This window comes from Pecten maximus, chromosome 13 (assembly GCF_902652985.1).
Source record: "Pecten maximus chromosome 13, xPecMax1.1, whole genome shotgun sequence".
NCBI classification, from domain to species: domain Eukaryota; kingdom Metazoa; phylum Mollusca; class Bivalvia; order Pectinida; family Pectinidae; genus Pecten; species Pecten maximus.
In genome coordinates this window covers 902,155-923,843 of record NC_047027.1, presented here as the reverse complement: position 1 = coordinate 923,843, position 21,689 = coordinate 902,155, and the positions used below count along the sequence as shown (strand labels likewise).

Here is a 21,689-nt window from a genome sequence, read left to right as displayed (position 1 = left end):
CCGCCTGAATAAGTACTAATTTTATCCATCTGGATATAGTAGCCTCAGAAACCGGTGAATATGGTTTGTGAAAACTTATAAAAAGCTTGCCGCCTTCCGAGTTGTCCCTCAAGAGTTCTGTTCTGTTGGGATAATTTTTAGCGTTTCCGCCACACACAGGTTTACATAATTAAACTCCCCCAGTGTTATCTCACCTTGGTTTTTAGAATGTCACCAAACCTGAATTTAACACAAGTGTCTGAAAGGGTCACATTCCTAATATTTAGTGGATGCAGACTCTGCGCCCCTTGTCCTGTGGAGAGTACCAACAAAATAACTGTTTTATATGTCAACATTTTTAATATTGTTGTATCCAGTTGGCGTACATACTCCAAGACTATCTCAGTGTCCTGGGTAACATTGTTTTTCGGTAGTGCCGGTTGCAACTGAAATACTCCTTTCAGAAATCGTTGAATGTGTGTGTGATTCCCACACGGCACACCATCTATGTAAATGAAGGACGACAAGGCTGATTTAGCCGTATTTACTGCACTGTAACCTATTCCCTTTTGGAAAAGATGTGTTAAAAAGTTCAACACATGTCCGCCTGTGGGTGACAAAGTAGGTATTCGTCTCTCATCACAATATCGTACCCACTGAGACGTATAAGTTTGGTATTGTCGCACAGTTCCTTGTCTCCATGACGACACGAGAATGTGTTAAGCGTCCTCCAAAAGGTCGAGGCTTTTGATGGATTTCCTGAAAGGCAACAGGCCATCAGTCTTATTTTTGGAAGGCTAGTGGTTTGTAGGTGTGCGTTGCTGTGGGTACTCTTCTCCCTGGGTAGAATATAAACACAGTCACTTAAACACCTAGCTAATTGTGGGGACCATGATTGAGTGGTCCAATATGGAGAATTAGAATAACTTCCGATTGGTCCTCCAAAATCTTGTCCATAGTTTTTCCAATCAGCGTAAAGGGTGGAAACATGTATACAATTTCTTCTGATTGCCAGGTTATCGAGAAAGCATCTACAGCCATAGCAAATGTATCAGGCTTCCACGATACAAACTTTGGAAGTTAATTATTCAACCTAGGGCAAACAGATCAACATGTGGTGTTCCCCAAATTTCTGTGATTTTGGTGAAAATGTAATAAAAAGGCTTCCATTCTGTAATTTCATGATTTTGTCTGCTTTCAGCATCAGCTGCTGTGTTATCACAACCTGGGATATGTGCTGCAGATAACCAGATATGTTTCGCTGTGGACCAGGCCCACATTTCTTTAGTAAGTCAACATAATTTTTCCTCCCATGTGTGAAACATAAGCTATTGCAGTGGTATTGTCCATATTGAGTCTGATGTTGAATAATTAACTGTAGAATTTTTACAAAATACTAGCATGGTGAACCACGCTGCTTTCAATCCTAAGTAATTTATATGTTCTTGTGCCTCAAAAATGGACCAATTCCCACCTGCAGTAGGACAATTACATGTACTTGTAGCCAGCTGGCACAAATTGTGATGTAATACTCCTCCCCACCCCAATTGTGAAGCATCAGAGGTCAGTATTATGTCTGGTGAACCATGACAGATGTTTCTTTGTACATTTTCAATGTTTGAAATCCACCATTGTAAGTCATCTTTGCTATCATTAGATATATACACATGACTATCAAAATTACCCTTTGTAAGTTTTAATGCTTGGTTTGGTTTGGTTTATTTTGTTTAACGTCCTATTAACAGCTAAGGTCATTTAAGGACGGCCTCCCGTGCGTGCGACATGTATGCGTGTGGTGAGTGCGTATGTGTGTTTTGGGAGGCTGCGGTATGTTCGTGTTAAGTCTCCTTGTGATAGGCCGGAACTTTTGCCGATTTATAGTGCTACCTCACTGAAGCATACTGCCGAAGACACCCAGCAGCACACCCCACCTGTATTTTGTCATGTTCCAGTGATCTATAATATGCCTGACCATATTGAACACCCGGAAAACTGGAAACCATTAGTCCTATGTATTGAGCCACCTCCTGTATTGTCGGGGCAGGCTTCACCACTAATGTCTCGCACACTTGTTTAATTTTGTAAGATTTGTTTCTGTGTCAATGAAAGTGTCATGTTTTTTGAGTTTATATAAAGCCTAAATACTCAATAATTTGACTTGGCTCAAACACTGACCTTTCTGGGTGAACAACAAATCCTGTTTGTTGTGACAATAAGACATTTGAACGACATTCCTCTACTGTGTCACCCAGTAGTAGTGAATCATCAATATACGACGTGTTCAAATGTCCAAGTTTTCTCAGACTAGAGAAGAATGGCTTTGTATTTTTAGTGAACATCTTAGGTGCAGATGAAAGACCATCAGGCATTGCTGTAAATTGATAAGTTTCCCCTCAAATGTAAAGCGGAGATATTTCTGATACATTCCAGATGTTCCAGATACAGGCACAGAGTAGTAAGCATCTTTCCAGTCTATGGAAGCCATGAAACAATTCTCCGTCATGAGACCTTTTGCTGTTTTGAGAGTGTCCATTTTGAAATGGCGATAAATTATTGACTCGTTTAAGTCTTTCAGATCTAAAATTAATCTCACACTAACATCTTTTATAGGGCGTACGAACATGTTTGATATGAATTCGCCAGTTGTGTGACGAACTTCTTTAATCACACCTTTCAGTAGCAATTTTGTAATTTCTTTGCTTATGGAGTCTTTTTCTTCTTCATCGAATTTATATTGAACTGGGTTATGTTTTCCCATATCAGCTTTGGATTATTGTGTTCCAAATACAACCCGGTAACAACTCAGTTGTTCGGTGACGATCTTCCGAAAGCCATGAAGGACATTAGTGACACACACAAAGTCGCCCTTCGAGTGAGCTCGGGAGCGGACTATCACACCTATTCAGGCATGCAGGCCATATCAGCTGGATTTTCAAAAAACTCAAGTTTGACTCCGTTTATAGAGTCTGACAAAATCAGACGTCAATGTCCTCCAAAAGGAATGATGCTTACTTAAACAACCTGCCTGGTAATTCTGTACATAGTAGGGTAATTTCGTTCGAGTGTGGGACATAAATAATGCCCAGTCATCACGATCACTCACCTGGTCATTTGTGTAAACCGACAAGGTCTGTACAGCGAGGTGGTTTACTTCCTCCCCTGTCCCTTCTTGTAGTTTTTTTGTCCAGGGTTTCTTTCCAGTCATCTGTTGCTGGGATTGAAAAAATTGTTTATATCCACCTTGTCCCTGGTGATGATACCCTCTGTCCCCCTGGTATGGGTGGTTTTTCGGGAACTTTCCCCGGTTCGAATACTTCGATTGTCCCTTCATGCCTGAATAGGTGTGATAGTCCGCTCCCGAGCTCACTCGAAGGGCGACTTTGTGTGTGTCACTAATGTCCTTCATGGCTTTCGGAAGATCGTCACCGAACAACTGAGTTGTTACCGGGTTGTATTTGGAACACAATAATCCAAATTCATTGTTTAGATCGGGGCGGAACAGCTCTCGCTGACGCTGGCTAATCTCCTGTAATGCGCTTCCAATCAGGGTGAAACTGTCAATAGCCAATTATAAATACTCGTCGATGTTTGACCTCGCGTTGAGAGATTTGTCTTTTCCCCCATCAGTCAACATTTGAATGAGCTGAGCGAGGGAAGTAAGGCCTTTTGCTTTCCTCTTGTGTGCCTTCTGCTCACGAATGTCCCGACTTTTTGTGTCGGACTTTCGCCAAATTTCGGGATTGACCCGAGTTGCTTGTAAGTTTTCCATATTTTCTGGCCTTGGATACGCATCTAGCTTTGCCTTAAGCTTCTCATCCGGCATTTTGTTTTGTTAGCATGTACGTTAAGAGACTGGCTAGTTTTTAGCTCACCTGCCCGAAGGGCAAGTGAGCTTATGCCGTGGTGCGGCGTCCGTCGTCAGTCCGTCCGTCCGGCCGTCAACTTTTTCATTCAAACAACTTCTTCTTAATAACCAAAAGGCCCAGGGACTTGATATTGGGCATGTAGCATGCTGGGGTGAAGGGCTACAAAGTTTGTTGAAATAAATGACCTTGGCCTTCATTCAAGGTCACATGGGTCAAATAGGCTATAATCTTCAAACGACTTCTTCTCAATAACCAAGAGGCCCAGGGACTTGACATTGGGCCTGTAGCATGCTGGAGTGAAGGGCTACAAAGTTTGTTCAAATAAATGACCTTGACCTTCATTCAAGGTCACATGGGTCAAATAGGATTTAATCTTCAAACGACTTCTTCTCAATAACCAAGAGGCCCAGGGACTTGATATTGGGCCTGTAGCATGCTGGGGTGAAGGGCTACAAAGTTTGTTCAAATAAATGACCTTGACCTTCATTCAAGGTCACATGGGTCAAATAGGCTATAATCTTCAAACGACTTCTTCTCAATAACCAAGAGGCCCAGGGACTTGATATTGGGCCTGTAGCATGCTGGGGTGAAGGGCTACAAAGTTTGTTCAAATAAATGACATTGACCTTCATTCAAGGTCACATGGGTCGAATATGCTATAATCTTCAAACGACTTCTTCTCAATAACCAAGAGGCCCAGGGACTTGATATTGGGCCTGTAGCATGCTGGGGTGAAGGGCTACCAATTTTGTTCAAATAAATGACCTTGACCTACATTCAAGGTAACAGGGTTGAAATCGGCTTAAATCTGTAAACAATAATTCTGCGATAGCCAAGAGCCTCCAAGACCTGATATTAGGCCAATAGAATGCTGGAATGAAGGATTAGAAAATGTTTAATATGAATAAAACTAGCTTACAATGATATTTGAATAAAGAGGTAATCAACATAGTATCTTTAGAAATGACCTCAATCAACTTCAAAGTTGCTGTAGAGCCAGGTGAGCGATAAAGGCCCATTGGGCCTCTTGTTCATTTGCCATTTTTGGTCCAGTATTTTCCTCGCGACTGAAGTCTTGCACGAGTACCTTCATGCACTCGGGAATTCATCGTCAACTTCCCCCACGGACACTGGTGTTTGTCCCAAATTGGATGCACTGTTGTCCTCTCCTTCGTCATTGGACGATATTAAAAATTCGTCAATGCGTTCACAAACGTCCATGAATTCTTCGTCACTCTGGTACTGACGATCTATGTCGTCCTGTCTGTCGTACCTCTCCGAAGATCGCATTTCTTGTAACATTTGTAATTGGGCGTCCATAATTGGTTTGAAATTGTTCATCATTTCATGCATGCCCACATTAGGGTTCACAGGCCCTAGATCACTCTGAGCACTTGTGCTAGCAACTGGGTGCGAAAGCGCGGGGTTAGTTTTCCCCATCTCAACATCAGTCATCTTTGACAATTCACTCTGTCCACCACTGATTGATGTGCTGCTTTTACAGGCATGTTTGTCAGTTTGAGGTTAAGGCGACCCCTTCAAATCCTTTGACAGGTTTTTATGTGTGTTTCTGGGCTCCATGTTATTCAAAATCTGGCCCACAAAGTCAAACTCCGCAACGATGCTTTGCACTTTTTTTTCGTTTTTCCCAAGATGGCGGCCATTCACGCGCACCACATCAACGTGTGGTCAAGGCTGACCCCTCGGGTACAGCACCAAATAGCAGAGTTTGGGCGTATTAAAGCCACCAACAATGTGATAAAAACGTGTATACGTGGAATAAATTAATGAATGAATGAATGTAAAATTGTTTACATCCGACCCTTTCTGGTAATTGATCACGCTATGACTAGTGATATGCGCACGCATCTCATGGGGTCCCGGAGTACATATCTGAAGTGAAGACAGAATTTCCGTGGACACCCCCTGTACGACCTCTGATAATTCCTATCGACCGTGGACACCGTCTGTACGACCCCAGATAATTCCTTTTGTCATTGGACACCCCAGTAGATTTTCATTTGTTATACGGACGACTATTGGTTCTTAAACTTACTTGAAAATTTGAAGCGGAGATGTTCTTTGTCATAGTAATCCTTTTTCTCAGCAGAATTGATGACGGCCAGGGTGGCGTTTTCATCAGTACACGTCTGTACTGCGTCTGCGGAAGTGACTTGTTGATCATGGATTTTAAAGCAGAAATTCAGTTTCGATGACAACAGATAGTCTGTTCGTCGGCATGTCTCTGAAACGTGAAATATATATCTTGCTATTAGTATATAAACACCCATCATATAACTACCTTGTTATTAGTATAAAAACACCCATCACATAACTACCCTGTTATCAGTATCATAACAACCATCACATAACTACCCTGTTATCAGTATCAAAACACCCATCACATAACTACCTTGTTGTAAGTATCACAACACCCATCACATAACTACCCTGTTATCAGTATCATAACACCAATCACATAACTACCCTGTTATCAGTATCAAAACACCCATCACATAACATCCCTGTTATCAGTATCATAACAACCATCACATAACTACCCTGTTATCAGTGTCAAAACGCCCATCACATAACTACCATATTATCAGTGTCATAACACCAATCACATAACTACCCTGTTATCAGTGTAATAACACCAATCACATAACTACCCTGTTATCAGTATCAAAACACCCATCACATAACTACCCTGTTATCAGTATCATAACAACCATCACATAACTACCCTGTTATCAGTATCAAAACACCCATCACATAACATCCCTGTTATCAGTATCATAACACCCATCACATAACATCCCTGTTATCAGTATCATAACAACCATCACATAACTAACCTGTTATCAGTATCATAACACCCATCACATAACTACCCTGTTATCAGTATCATAACACCCATCACATAACTACCCTGTTATCAGTATCAAAACACCCATCACATAACATCCCTGTTATCAGTATCATAACAACCATCACGTAACTACCCTGTTATCAGTATCAACACACTCATCACATAACTACCCTGTTATCAGTATCATTACACCCATCACATAACATCCCTGTTATCAGTATAAAAACACCCATCACATAACATCCCTGTTATCAGTATCATAACACCCATCACATAACTACCATGTTATCAGTATCAAAACACCCATCACATAACTACCCTGTTATCAGTATCAAAACACCCATCACATAACTACCCTGTTATCAGTATCATAACAACCATCACATAACTACCTGTTATCAGTATCATAACACCCATCACATAACTACCCTGTTATCAGTATCAAAACACCCATCACATAACATCCCTGTTATCAGTATCATAACAACCATCACGTAACTACCCTGTTATCAGTATCATAACACCCATCACATAACTACCCTGTTATCAGTATCAAAACACCCATCACATAACATCCCTGTTATCAGTATCATAACAACCATCACGTAACTACCCTGTTATCAGTATCAACACACTCATCACATAACTACCCTGTTATCAGTATCATTACACCCATCACATAACATCCCTGTTATCAGTATAAAAACACCCATCACATAACATCCCTGTTATCAGTATCATAACACCCATCACATAACTACCATGTTATCAGTATCAAAACACCCATCACATAACATCCCTGTTATCAGTATCATAACACCAATCACATAACTACCCTGTTATCAGTATACAAACACCCACCACATAACTACCCTGTTATCAGTATAAAAACACCCATCACATAACTACCCTGTTATCAGTGTCATAACACCCATCACATAACTACCCTGTTATCAGTATAAAAACACCAATCACATAACTACCCTGTTATCAGTATCAAAACATCCATCACATAACATCCCTGTTATCAGTATCATAACACCAATCACATAACTACCCTGTTATCAGCATCATAACACCCATCACATAACATCCCTGTTATCAGTATCATAACACCCATCACATAACTACCGTCCTAACCCGGAGGTATTCATGTTATATAATATGTGACGTTACCTGGGTGACATAAAGCTGTGTTGTCTCGTAACTTGAGGCATTGAGTATTCGGGGGACAGTTCAACAAATCACATGATCTCTGCAAAAAAAATCGTAAAATAAACTTTTGATTAACATCTATTGCGAAACAGCTCCTATAAATAACCGGGAGGGTCGTCCTGCTGGATGTCTTCAGCAGTATGCTTCAGTGAGGTAGCACTCTAAATCGGCAAAAGATCCGGCCTATCACAAGGAGACTTAACACAAACATACCGCAGCCTCCCAAAACACACATACGCACTCATCACACGCATACATGTCGCACGCACGGGAGGCCGTCCTTAAATGACCTTAGCTGTTAATAGGACGTAAAACAAGATAAACCAAACCAAACCAAATCACATTAAACTATTTAAAACATAGTTATTACCTAGTTTTCATCTGTGGTTAAAAACGGTTCTTGATATTAAATTACCTGGGTAATTATAATGTACCATTCATAATAATGCTTTTCTAGATATTTCTAAGTTCTATGCATGATCAATCAATTATCGATGTGATAATGATTGATCATGAACTTATTAATGATTCCCACCAACACAACTGAAGAAGTTGCAAATTAAAAAAAAAAGACAATCTCCTCGACACGGACCACTGACAAAGACACTGAAACGGTCTTTGAACTATGGGGAAAGTCTCGAAATATTTATTTAATGAAATGGGTTTGTCAAAGAAACAAACAATTTTTCTTCTCTCATTTGTATCATTATATTCCACTGAAGAAATCATACAAAAAATGGTATTCTCCTCGCGCAAGTATTGTTTTATTAACAATTTTCTCCCAAGATTAATATTGGAGAGAGTCAATTCCATCAAATCTAGGATATCCCTATCTGAAAGAGTTAAATTCTATTTTTTGAGTATATTTGTTGAAATTGGGATATTGTCGGATATGAAATTTGATATATAGGTACATTATGGGACACAGGTCCCTCTGGTCACCTCATTTTCACGTTTTACCAAAATGGTCACCATTTCCTGGCCTCTGATTGGTCTAAATTTAGATATTGTCCGTTTTTAAGCGGTATTATGGGACTGTGTACTATTATATGTTCAGTAGAAGATTATATAATTATAGGTACACATGTAAGTTAATTTGCCAGTAATTAGATGGACCTCGGTTCTCTAAACAACTTGGATGCTATCTATACCATGTTCGTGTATTACTGGTTGTATCAAATTATCTTATAGTTCTAATGAATGTGGTGTTTACATGTAGACTTCAGGTCACGAATCCCATTACCATATTAAGTTAGGGGAAATTTATCTGTCCGGCCGATGCACATCATGATCATTATGAAAGAGCAGCCTTCGAGTCATACCTTCCCGTGCTTTGCACGACACGGCAGTCCTTCGGTCGTGCTTTTCACGGACAAGGTCGGCAATATTACCAGTATTCTGTATGCTATTCATTCTAATGAGTTAAGGATAGATTTCGTTAAATTCTACCAATGTTTTTTTTATATTTATTGCATAGAAATGTACTACATGTACATAGTTTTGATTTAACCTGTTAAATCTACCTGTTAAAAATAAGTGTTAATTTCGACTATTTTGCTTACGCTTGATGTCAAATTATATCTAATTTGAAATCTTTTAAATTGCATAGAAACGAAATGTACTGTTATATGTTCAGTAGAAGTTTATATAATTATAGAACCTGTAAATAATCATATCTACATGTACACATGTTAGTTAATTTGTCAGTAATTAGATGGACCTCGGTTCTCTAAACAACTTGGATGTTCGAGTCATTCCTTCCCGTGTTTTGCACGGACACGGCAGTCCTTCGGTCGTGCTTTGCACGGACAAGGTCGCTCTTAGCCGTCTGCGAACGGACACATCATATACATTCCTGCATCATTAAACAGAGGAACCACCAATCGACGAATTCGTCATTATTCAACTCTTCATCTACAATTACTTCATCTACACATCTATACCACAAAACACTAGGAAGATCATTATATTTTAATAGCAAATTCAACTTTATTGGTTTCATTTTCTTGGCAACAAGACAGTTTTACTTATTTTTGTTTGACGTCCTATTAAAAGGCAGGGCCATTTAAGGCCTGGTTTTGGTGGTGGAAGAAAGCTAGAGGAACCCGGAGAAAAAACACCCACCTACGGTCAGTACCAAGTAACTGCCCCACGTAGATTTCGAACTCGCAACCCTGAGATGGACAGCTAGTGATACAAGTGCAATTAATGATTGCAGGTATAAGCATGTCATTTTGAAATTTTGTGTCGCTCCTAAACATCTCATGGATGTATAAACCAAATAAGAAGGTACAATAAAGTTAAGTCCAAAAATGGATTTTGCCATAACATCACTCCAAGAACTCTAATGAATGTATAGACCAGCTTAGAAGGGCATAAGTCGTATACATTTGTGACTTACAAGCTTTCCAAAAACTTACTCAAAAAAGTTTTGGGGTGGGACGCCGGGGTGACAGCATTAACTCGTAACCGGTGAGCTAACAAGAGGCCCATGGGCCTTAACGGTCACCTGAGATTTGAAATATTTCAGTTAATTTAATTTACCCTTTTTGGCCCCGCCCATCAGCCCTCAGGGGTCAGTTAGGGCCAACATATGCATATTATCAAACTTTCATCCCATGCTGAAAATGTTAACCAAGTTAGAATGAATTCCAATAAAAAACAAACAAATCAGTCAAAAATGTAATTTCCCTATATAAACTATAGTAAAATTTAACCCCTCCCCAGGGGCAAACTTATGACCCCCGGGTCATTAAATTAATAAATTTTAGTAGAGCATCTTAAGACCCTTCCAACTTTAAAGAGTATTTGATTCTACCTTATTTCGGTCTTTAGAAGAAGATTTTTGAAATTTCAGCCAATTTGACCATTTTTAGCCCCGCCCATCAGCCCCTGGGGGTCAGTCAGGGCAAACATCTGCATGCCATCAAACTGCCATCCCAAGCTGATAATGTTAACCAAATTAGAATGAATTCCAATACAAATCAAACAAATTATAGTCAAAAATGTGATTTCCCTATATAAACTATAGTAAAGTTTACCCCTTCCCAGGGGCAAACTTGAGACCCCAGGTTCATGAAATTCACAATTTTAGTAAAGCATCTTAAGACCCTTCCAACTTTAAAGAGTATTTGATTCCAACTTATTTCGGTCTTGAGAAGAAGATTTTTGAAATTTCAGTCAATTTGGCCCTTTTTAGCACTGCCCATCAGCCCCTGGGGGTCAGTCAGGGCAAACATCTGCATGCCATCAAACTGTCATCCCATGCTGATAATGTTAACCAAGTTAGAATGAATTCCAATACAAATCCAACAAATAATTGTCAAAAATGTGATTTCCCTATATAAACTATAGTAAAGTTTACCCCCTCCCCAGGGGCAAACGTGAGACCCCAGGGTCATGAAATTCACAATTTTGGTAAAGCACCTTAAGACCCTTCCATCTATGAAGAGTATTTGATTCTAACATATCTGAGAGTGGAGAAGAAGATTTTTGAAATTTCAGTCAATTTGACCCTTTTTGGCCCCGCCCACCAGCCCCTGGGGGTCAACCAGGGCCAACCTGTACACAACATCAAACTGTAATCCAATGCTGATAATTTGAACCAAGTTAGAATGAATTCCAATGGAAATCCAACAAATAATAGTCAAAAATGTGATTTCCCTATATAAAATATAGTAAAGTTTACCCCCTACCCAGGGGCAAACGTGAGACCCCTGGGTCATGAAATTCACAATTTTGGTAAAGCACCTTAAGACCCTTCCATCTATGAAGAGTATTTGATTCTAACATATCTGAGAGTAGAGAAGAAGATTTTTGAAATTTCAGTCAATTTGACCCTTTTTGGCCCCGCCCACCAGCCCCTGGGGGTCAACCAGGGCCAACATGTACATACCATCAAACTGTCATCCCATGCTGATAATTTGAACCAAGTTAGAATGATTTCCAATGGAAATCCAACAAATAATAGTCAAAAATGTGATTTCCCTATATAAAATATAGTAAAGTTTACCCCCTACCCAGGGGCAAACGTGAGACCCCAGGGTCATGAAATTCACAATTTTGGTAAAGCACCTTTAGACCCTTCCATCTATGAAGAGTATTTGATTCTACCATATCTGAGAGTAGAGAAGAAGTTTTTTGAAATTTTAGTCAATTTGACCCTTTTTGGCCCCACCCCTCAGGCCCCTGGGGGGTGGGGACCATATAATTCACAATTTTGGTTGACCTTCAGCCATAGAAACTTTCTGCCAAATTTCATTGAATTATGTTAAGTGGTTTTGGAGAAGAAGTCGAAAATGTAAAAAGTTTACGGACGCACGACGCACGACGCACGACGGACGACGACGGACAAAAGGCGATTAGAATAGGTCACTTGAGACTTCGTCTCAGGTGACCTAAACATGTTGGGACACCTTAACCACTCGCCCCTGCGGCCCAACAATTACCACTTGAGTCTTCTCATTTGTTGAAATTCAGATATTGAGCGATATTGATGAAAACTGCTGAAACAGAGTTATCGCAATACACTACGCTTCAATCTTTCTGTGACAACCTTCAGGTGTCACCCAACTAGTAAAACATTCAAAAAAGATTTAAAATATATATGTCACGATCGCATGTATTTATATATGAATATTTATATCTATGTGTTATGGCTGTTTTATTTGTGAATCGTGTGCGCGTATTTGTATGGTACGAATGGAAGGATGGATAGAGCGGAAGTGCACGTGCGGAAGTTTCTCTACAGGTAAGGTATGCCGTGAGAAATGGCGGTGTTTTGATTACCTGTGGTCGGGTGACTTATTTACGTGGATACAGGCACGGAATTCAGACTGTGGTGAGTTAACTAATTTTAAAAGATTCTATTTACTTCACTTATTCATTTCTTTGAGTGTCTCGTATACCGGGTAAATGTATTTCCAGGATACATTTGAACGTGCGGTCCAATCATGCGTAACATTGAATAGACGTAGTATACATGTCAGGGACTTCCGTTATCGCTAGAAGGTGAGTAAAGGGAGGTAATCCGGAAGTCTAAATTCGCCATGACAGTTTGCGAGTTGCTACGTGGAGCACGTGAAAATGTGAGTGAAATTGAAATTTATTTTATTATCTTCATACTAAATGTCACGCAAAAACAAGGTGTCAGCATTTATCTGTGAATGTTAAAGTAATTTTTCATATCTTATTATCACCGAAATACTCATTATTTACCTGTTTGTTTTAATTCCGAAATTTATGGTGGTTTCCTTGCCGAGTATTCCGCCATTTTCAATGTTATATTAGATGTGGTCGATAAACGTCTATATGCGATTCGAAAGCTTGTATAAAAACGTAATTTATGTGATATTTTCAAGCTTCTGAATGAAAGCGGACAGAGGCGATTAATTTTGTATCGAATTGCTTAAATAATTACCTTCCTCTACGCCATAGTCCTTTCCAGAAAAATTTGTTTACATTTATCGTCTTATAAGACCAGGACACTTTTATAGGTTGTAGACCATATCAAATAAATAAATAAATACATGACAAATGATAATAACACGCACAAAAACAAGAATACATTTTTAATCCACAAATTAATAAGAAATAAATTTTAATTCCTTGCCATTATTTCAGATCCTCGATCGTGGTGTGTTAGTTTGATTGATAATATCAACTCCTAAAAGTGAGTATTACATGACCATTTACTGCCAGGAAATCAAACATTAATTTATTATGTATTGTCTCAAAACCTTTCAGTGATTGTTGATGTAATTGGTATAGTTTGTAATGGAAGGAAAATTCAATTACATGTAATTGTCATTTAATTAATTACATAAAAAATAATTGTAAAATTGAAATCCTATTACTGTACCGTACAACGACATATTATTACCTTTATTTTGTATGATTTCTAAAAGATGTTACATGTATATTTATTCTACAATCATTCTATTTAACCATATACTAAGTGATATTTAAGTATTATATATTAATGATGATAATGTTGATGAACATTATATGATATTGTATGGTTTGTAAAATATACACTATGCAGGTGAAACTTAATTACTCATTTCGTACTCCCAGTATAACTCTGTTTCTGAATTAATTCATTTGAAAAGTTATCAGCAGGTTGAGCCCACCTACTCAGTTGTCGGTTAACACCAAAAGAACTTTATAACAATTACTGGCCAAACCGGAAGTTTTAAAGCAAGGTATACATATTGCTTCTAGTTGAAAACACTTATGTTCCTAAAATGTAACCATCAAATTAAAACAAACCACAAGACTATCTGCATGTATGGTACACATTCATTGTCATATGTAATTTATGTAGTGAATAAAAATATGTAAATGTGAAATCTGTATTTGTAATGTTATCGAGGCATTATGTGTCAAAATTAAACAGATGTTAAGAAAATGGTATCTGGATAAATATTCTAAACATGACAAAATGTATGATTTATGATATATAATGATAAAATGCCAAAAGTAATATCAAATTCCATTAATTACATTGGTAAAGTAATTCTCAATGAATGCCTATGTAAAACTGTAATTTAATCAGCAAAACCTTAAAGTAATTCAAATCTAATTAATTACATTACCAGGTTCACTACAACATTGGTGCTAATTAGAAAATATTCTTAATATCCTACTCCTTTAAACTGGTTCCATTGAGGACACCACCTCCCATGATGATGACTTTATTTTAACTATGCAAGAATTCCAAAACGACATAGAGGATGGGTCCTTTTCTATAGATGGTAAGTGTAAGTCATATACACTAATAATGAAAAAAACATTACAATAATGCACTAGGCAAGTTCTTATTAATTATTTTTCACATGATTTTTCAACTAAATTGTTTCCTTTTTATCATTACAGAATCGTGTGCTGATTAAGATACAGATAGTAATGATATCTTCTCTTGTTATTATGTAATTATGTCAACATGACATTTGTAAAACAGATTTTAATAATTATGATTTAAATGTAATGTCATAATTTATATTGGCTTAAATCTGAGTCATACATTAATACAATTAACGATTAACAAACGAAATTCATTACACACACAATTTGTATGGGCAAATATTTACAAATTTATTTTACAAGATTTTGTGTGAACATTTATTTTCACTTATTTTAAAATTGTCTCCTTTTTTCATTACAGATTCCTGTGCCTCATAAAGATACAGACAGTAATTATATTTTCTGGGTTTTTTTTCTGTTAGATGAAATACTGCGAAATTTCCTCACATTTGTGAAACATATTATAATATAGGAGTTACCTCCCTTCATAAAAGTTACTGTTAAAATATAATTAGTTTTAATCTGAGTTACCCCCCTTGATGATCATAACCTAGATGATAACAAACATATTTAAATCCAAATCAAGCTTAATCCACAATCCACCGATCCTAATAGTAGTTTTCTACAATATTTAGATGACTATCCCAATAGTTTTGACCACTTTTCGTAAGTTTATATAAATGTTTTTTTTAACTGAAGTCCCTATACATGTTTATGTATTGTTGGTATTGTAGTATCTTCATAGTTAATTGGTAAAAGTTATATTCAAATCTATATTATAACATATAGGGTAGCTTTATTGTATTAGTAGTAAATATGTGTATGTATGTCCATTTTTACAGGTAAACTAGATCGGTGAGTTTAGCTGATGTAAAAAAATACGGAAGCTTTTAGGCGCCATATTTGAAGTATTGTCCATAGTGCTAATAGTGTTAGAAAGGGACCGACACGTGTTAGCAATACTGTTTTATATGAATACTTAGTATTATGAGTGCATATATTAACCAGTATCATATATATGTATATATAACTATAAATGTTATATGTTATGTTACTAGTAGTGACCTTAGATGTTAATAGGACGTTAAACAAAATAAACCAAACCAAACCAAATACTAGTACAACGTTAATGATGATAAGTAATCAATATGCATGCTATGTGAGGAATTGTCAAGTGCTTTGTTGTGTGTATTTTGAAGCTTTCCACGTTGGAGTGAGAAAAATCCTTATACCAATCAGGACACTACAAACTACCACGCCTTCGACAACAGGACCGGCTATGGACCAAGGTCAGCCACAGGATGTTTGTGGGTATTCACAGGCGGGTCATGGTATCTAAAGGTTTGGGATCCACATTGCAGACATTCTAGTGGAATTGTCTATGGTTACTCAGCTGGAAACCTTTGCTGGTAGCTATCTATATACGTAACCTGCGGGTTAGTGTATAATGAGGACCTTTGGTGTCAGTCACCCTAGATGGGACGCGCGCGGGAGAAAGCTGTACTCCGGTTCAGCTTCAATGCCTTGTTCGTGAGGACTTATACTGTGGAATGTGATGTACTGTGACGTGTTGTGTTGAACTTTTATATATGGAACTTTTTGGGGTTGATCGAGGTTGTGGGAGTGAGTGTGATTGTGTTTTTTTTTGTGTCTATATGCATTTGTATATAATAAATTCTGAATATTTCTTGTACTAGTTCTAGTGTAGTTTTTTCATTGCCAACTACCTATATCTGACGCTTGTCCTGCGTTACAATATATATGTGATATGCTTTTATAATGTATAGTTTCAGATGTTTGTTCTTTTTCTTTTTTTTTAATTTGATACACAAGATATAAACTTAATATTATATTCATATTGTGCAAGTTTTATTTTTCTACATTGTAGCTCAAACAAAATGGTAAAGCTGTCAATCAGGGATGTACAAATAAATTACAAACAAAAAAGTCCTCAAGTGACCTATTCTAATCGCCTTTTGTCCGTCGTGCGTCCGTAAACAATTTAAATGTTCGACTTCCTCTCCAAAACCGCCGAACACATAAACTCAATGAAATTTGGCAGGAAGCTTCCATGGCTATATAATTGTCAACCTAAATTGTGAATTATTTGGTCCCCCACCCACCAGAGGCCTGTGTGGCGGGGCCAAAAAGGCCCAAATTTACTTTAACTTCAAACATCTCTACTCTCATATACCTTGGAATCAAAACTCCCTTGTTTGAATTATATTGGAATGAATTCAAACCTGATTAACATTACCAGCCTGAGATGACAGTTTGGTGGCATGGACAGCGATAAGGGAGGAAATATGAGGACATTTGTATGCTAATTCACAATGCAAGGAAGGCTGCTACAAAGCAGAAGGGAAATTAAGATCCAAACTACCATGGTCCGTATAAAGTGGTGAATATAGATGACAAGAGTGCCACTACAGAATGATTTAGGACGTACTCTTAAGAGGAAAAGGAGAACAGACTACCTGACACTGTTTATAAATATTGAGAATACAGTTTTGTGCCCGTAGGACATCTTTGACAAGACTACTGATGAGAATACAGTTGTGTGCCCGTAGGACATCTTTGACAAGACTACTGATGAGAATACAGTTTGTGCTCGCAGGACATCTTTGACAAGACTACTGATGAGAATACAGTTGTGTGCCCGTAGGACATCTTTGACAAGACTACTGATGAGAATACAGTTGTGTGCCCGTAGGACATCTTTGACAAGACTACTGATGAGAATACAGTTGTGTGCCCGTAGGACATCTTTGACAAGACTACTGATGAGAATACAGTTTTGTGCCCGTAGGACATCTTTGACAAGACTACTGATGAGAATACAGTTTGTGCTCGCAGGACATCTTTGACAAGACTACTGATGAGGATACAATTTCTTGTGTGCAAGTCACTGTTGGACAATGTATTACAGATGTCAGTACAGATGTCAGTTTGAATAATCTTTTTAACTTATAAGTGAACTTGATTTATCAAAAGATATCATTAGAAGTTCAATATCACCACGGTCAACTGAGTTTCTTAAGGAGGCTACCAGTGTATGGAAGACCGAGTTAGGGTGCTTTAACACACTATGTTACCCCATCGGAGACATTTGGATTTGGACTTATCAACATAAAAATATCGCTGGCTATTCTTACGTCTGCAGTATGTGTAAAGGCCTGTCAACAGTTTCAGCCACTGATGGCCATTGCGCACACACTCGAGGAGGTATTAGCCAATCTCGAAGATGTTAATATTCACAAGCTTCCACATCCCTACCTAACATATCGCCTTACTGTTGGCGGCGAGACTCCAGAGGCAGAAGACATTGCAACTCTAGAGGAGGGGAAGTGGATAAACGACAAGGTAAAAGAAGTTCTTAATTATTCAGCTGAACAGCATTGCATTAAATTCAGATGTGCATTTTTTTTCATTCCAAGATTGTTACTTACATTTATTACTGTTATATTATATATTTGACGGTCATGTCTGTCTTTTAGTTATAACAACATATACTAGACGGTCACTCTGTTTTGTTTGAATTATCACAAAATAAACTAGATGGTTATTAAGTAGGAGAAATTAACTTTTTAAATGCTGTAATAATGTAAGAAAAACAACAGTCAAAATTAATGTTAACTACCTTGGTCATGTAACCCGACAAAAGAACATCTCACTTAATGTTAGTGTCAGCAGCAGAAGAAACCCAGACAAGGATCTTCTATATTAATACAAAGATCTTTCTTAAAGCTTATCAGAGACCAACCAACCAATTGTTTTTCCATAGACTTTAGTGTTAACGTTTTGGATTATTTCATTCAAATTCTTGAATTGAATATGACGATTATGGTTTATAACAAAACTTTAGGGTCTGTTGTAACACCTAATCAAAAAAAAAAGTTGGGTCCTTCAGCTCAAATTTTCTCCAGGGTAGCCATTTTGAAAATAGGTGAATTTCGCAGTAAAAATTCTCAAATATCGTAAATGTTTACCTGTTTACTATTATTACGTGAACTTTTGGGGGAAAAAAAAATCGGACTTACGAAATTTATATCAACATTTCTTATTGATAGTTACCTATCAGGCTATATATCTATTTTCTCACTTCATAACATACTGGCCAATCAGTGGCTGCCAGACATTTTATCCTTGGCTCAACGTTCTATACACGGGCTGTTTCAAAAATATATTTTTTCAATTGGTTGGTTGTTCCCTATCAAGTGTTATTTCAATTGAATTCAAGATTAATTTAATACATACTGACAAAATTTGGAATGCAACTTGGCATATATTGCATGGTGTGTCGACTTACAATCAATGGCCTATGCCAAGTAGAAATGTTACGTCTCTATTTGCTTATTTTCGGGTTCAGTTCTCGAAATACACCAATGAGCTCATGCTTATATGTATCAACGGGAATCACTGGGTGTGGCTGGTTTCAGACGCAAAGCAAAAATCAGTTTACGTTCTGGTTTGGTTTAGTCTAATTTGTTAAACGTCCTAGTTACGCTCTGGACTTTATGCATGGGGAGGCTGGTCATAGATGGGCAAGGCTGTGGAAAGAATTCATGGTCAACCAGGACAGTGTTTCAGATGGTACAAAACAGTTTGGTCAGTGGAATTCCCCCAATATCAGAAGCAGCAAACAGACTGACAGCAACTCATGCGGTGTATTCACCCTGGTGAATGCGGAATGCTTTGCCAAAGTTGTTCCCTTTACAGTCATGAGACAGTTGCATTACCAAAGATATCGAAAATACATTAAGGCATATTTGCTCAATGCTGGAGAAACAAAGTCGGACTCTACGTGTGACATGACAGATTGTCGGATGCTTACAGAACACAAAAGATTGGTCCAGTGTTGCGTGTGTGGACAAAGTACTGCAGGAATCCAAAATACAGCCAACGAGAAGGAATATGAATGCTGCTTCTGTGATGCCATGTTAAGATAGACATTCGTAGTTTATTATTGGTATCAATTTTTTGGAAAAGCCTCTTCCTTAAATTTCTATTATGACCTGTCAAATTTGATGAATTATGTGTTATGGTGTAGTGTTTGGTTTGGTTTATTTTGTTTAATGTCCTATTAACATCTAAGGTCATTTAAGGCTTATTACCTACCTCTTTACACAATATTCCAGAGCCCGCAAGATACAATCACCAGGGGGGCACAGCAGGCATTCCACTTACACTATACCAGCACAGTATCATCAACACTCATTCAGCTGGGTATTTCAGACCTCCAAAACAAAATTTCTCTCATGGAAAAAAGACAGGATGATAGCGACCAATATTCAAGGCGGACATGTCTCAAGTTTAGGGGTATTCCAGAGAAAAATGGTGAAGACACTGACGCACTTATTATTAATGCATGTAATAACCAACTTGGCATCAAGATTTCTGTAAAGGACATAAGCCGCACCCACAGGGTTGGCCCCAAGACTGATAAATATCCACGAGATATCATTGTGAGATCCTTATCATACAGAGTCCGTGCATCAGTTTATGAGGGTAGATTTAAATTATTTGCTAAGGCCAGGGACCCAAACAGTGAGCCAAATCTGGCCTCATATCCGGTACGTGGACTAATGACAGACGGATAGTTGCTAGAAACAAAAGTAGCGACACAACGCAGGTTACCAGGCTCAGCGAGCTATCTTCCTATCCTGAGCCCCCTCCCAGACCACCAGACCACCACCTCGTGACACCAAAGTTAGAACATTGGAGTTGGAGTCGCACCCTGGGACACCTGGACAGCGTCGCTATGTTAAAGCCATTTCACGTGACAAGCAACCCCCAGTCATGGATACCTCCAACTCATTCAGTGACCTATCTGATGATGAAGGATAGAACTGAAAATCCTCCTCTTGAAATGTTTACATAACAAATATCTCATATAAATAGACTAACTGTACATGTTTCCATTCGTCCAACATTGTAAAATATCACAACTGTTTGCATTTCCTCTTTTTATTCTACATGTAAATTAATCGCTGATGTAGTTATATGACTCAATTGCATTTTGTATTATGATCTGATGATTATGTATCCACAGATCGATGAACTTCACCACTAGTGTATCTATTTTGCTTAGCAGAAATACGTGACGACCGATCTAACTAGACAACATCAAACCTATTACATGTATATCATTACTGGTACTACTTGTTCTGAATGTAAAATGTGAAACATAGTTCAAAAAATACTTTCTCACGCACTTTACCAAAACTGATTAGTTTCGACCAAGTGTAAATTATTATGTAAGTGAATCAAAGCAATGTAACCTGTATTTATAATTTTATATTGTATGTACATAGACAATGAATATATGCCTCTAATTGAGTATTATCCCGACTTACATGTACGCTCATAAGCCAGTATCATAATGAATATGATTATATATGAAGTAATCGGTTATTGGGTATTATTGCATAATATCATTGCAAACTAATGTGTAGATGTAAGTACTTGTGCAATGTTAAAACAAATTACAAACAAAACTTACCTGTATATATAATGAAAATTTAATCAAAGTACAACAACGTAAAATCCATGTAACGATATTTAAACTCGGTGTATATACCAGTCAAGCACAGCTGGCCTTTCACGTGCATCTTAGTATGGTTTGATCTCATTTATACTGATAAACCAGTTCAATTAGCCGCTGTTCATAGTTTTATGTTTATTTCTACACTACCTAATACACTTAGAATATATTGTTATCCCATTCCAAAGTTCAGCCTGGAACCATGGTTTCGTACCTTGGATCTGTGAGGGAGTTTCTAGATTTTCTGTCCATGGAAGTTCCACAGGACGACAGGAACAGTCGGGCTATTCAAGTTATCAGAGGATCAATAGCTAGGTGGGGACACTCCCTAAAAAAAGAAAAGATGAAGAGGAGGGTGGCCGTGGCTGCCTCTTTACACCAGAATCTTATTACGCCCTTGCAGATTTCA

The 21,689-nt window shown here is 37.9% G+C and overlaps 1 protein-coding gene across 2 annotated transcripts in view; it reads right to left on the bottom strand.

Annotated features, from left to right (window-relative positions):
• The window catches only part of LOC117341320, a 43,754-nt gene that overhangs the window by 7,218 nt on the left and 14,847 nt on the right, over positions 1-21,689 (bottom strand). For both annotated transcript variants that reach the window (XR_004535610.1, XM_033903172.1), the window contains exons 2-3: positions 7,894-7,972; positions 5,902-6,090 (exon numbers count right to left, since the gene is read on the bottom strand). Coding sequence is in view for 1 of the 2 variants with exons in the window: in XM_033903172.1 (XP_033759063.1) it covers positions 5,902-6,090; positions 7,894-7,972 (268 nt within the window). In the remaining variant the exon portion in view is untranslated. The remainder of the gene's footprint in view (positions 1-5,901; positions 6,091-7,893; positions 7,973-21,689) is intronic.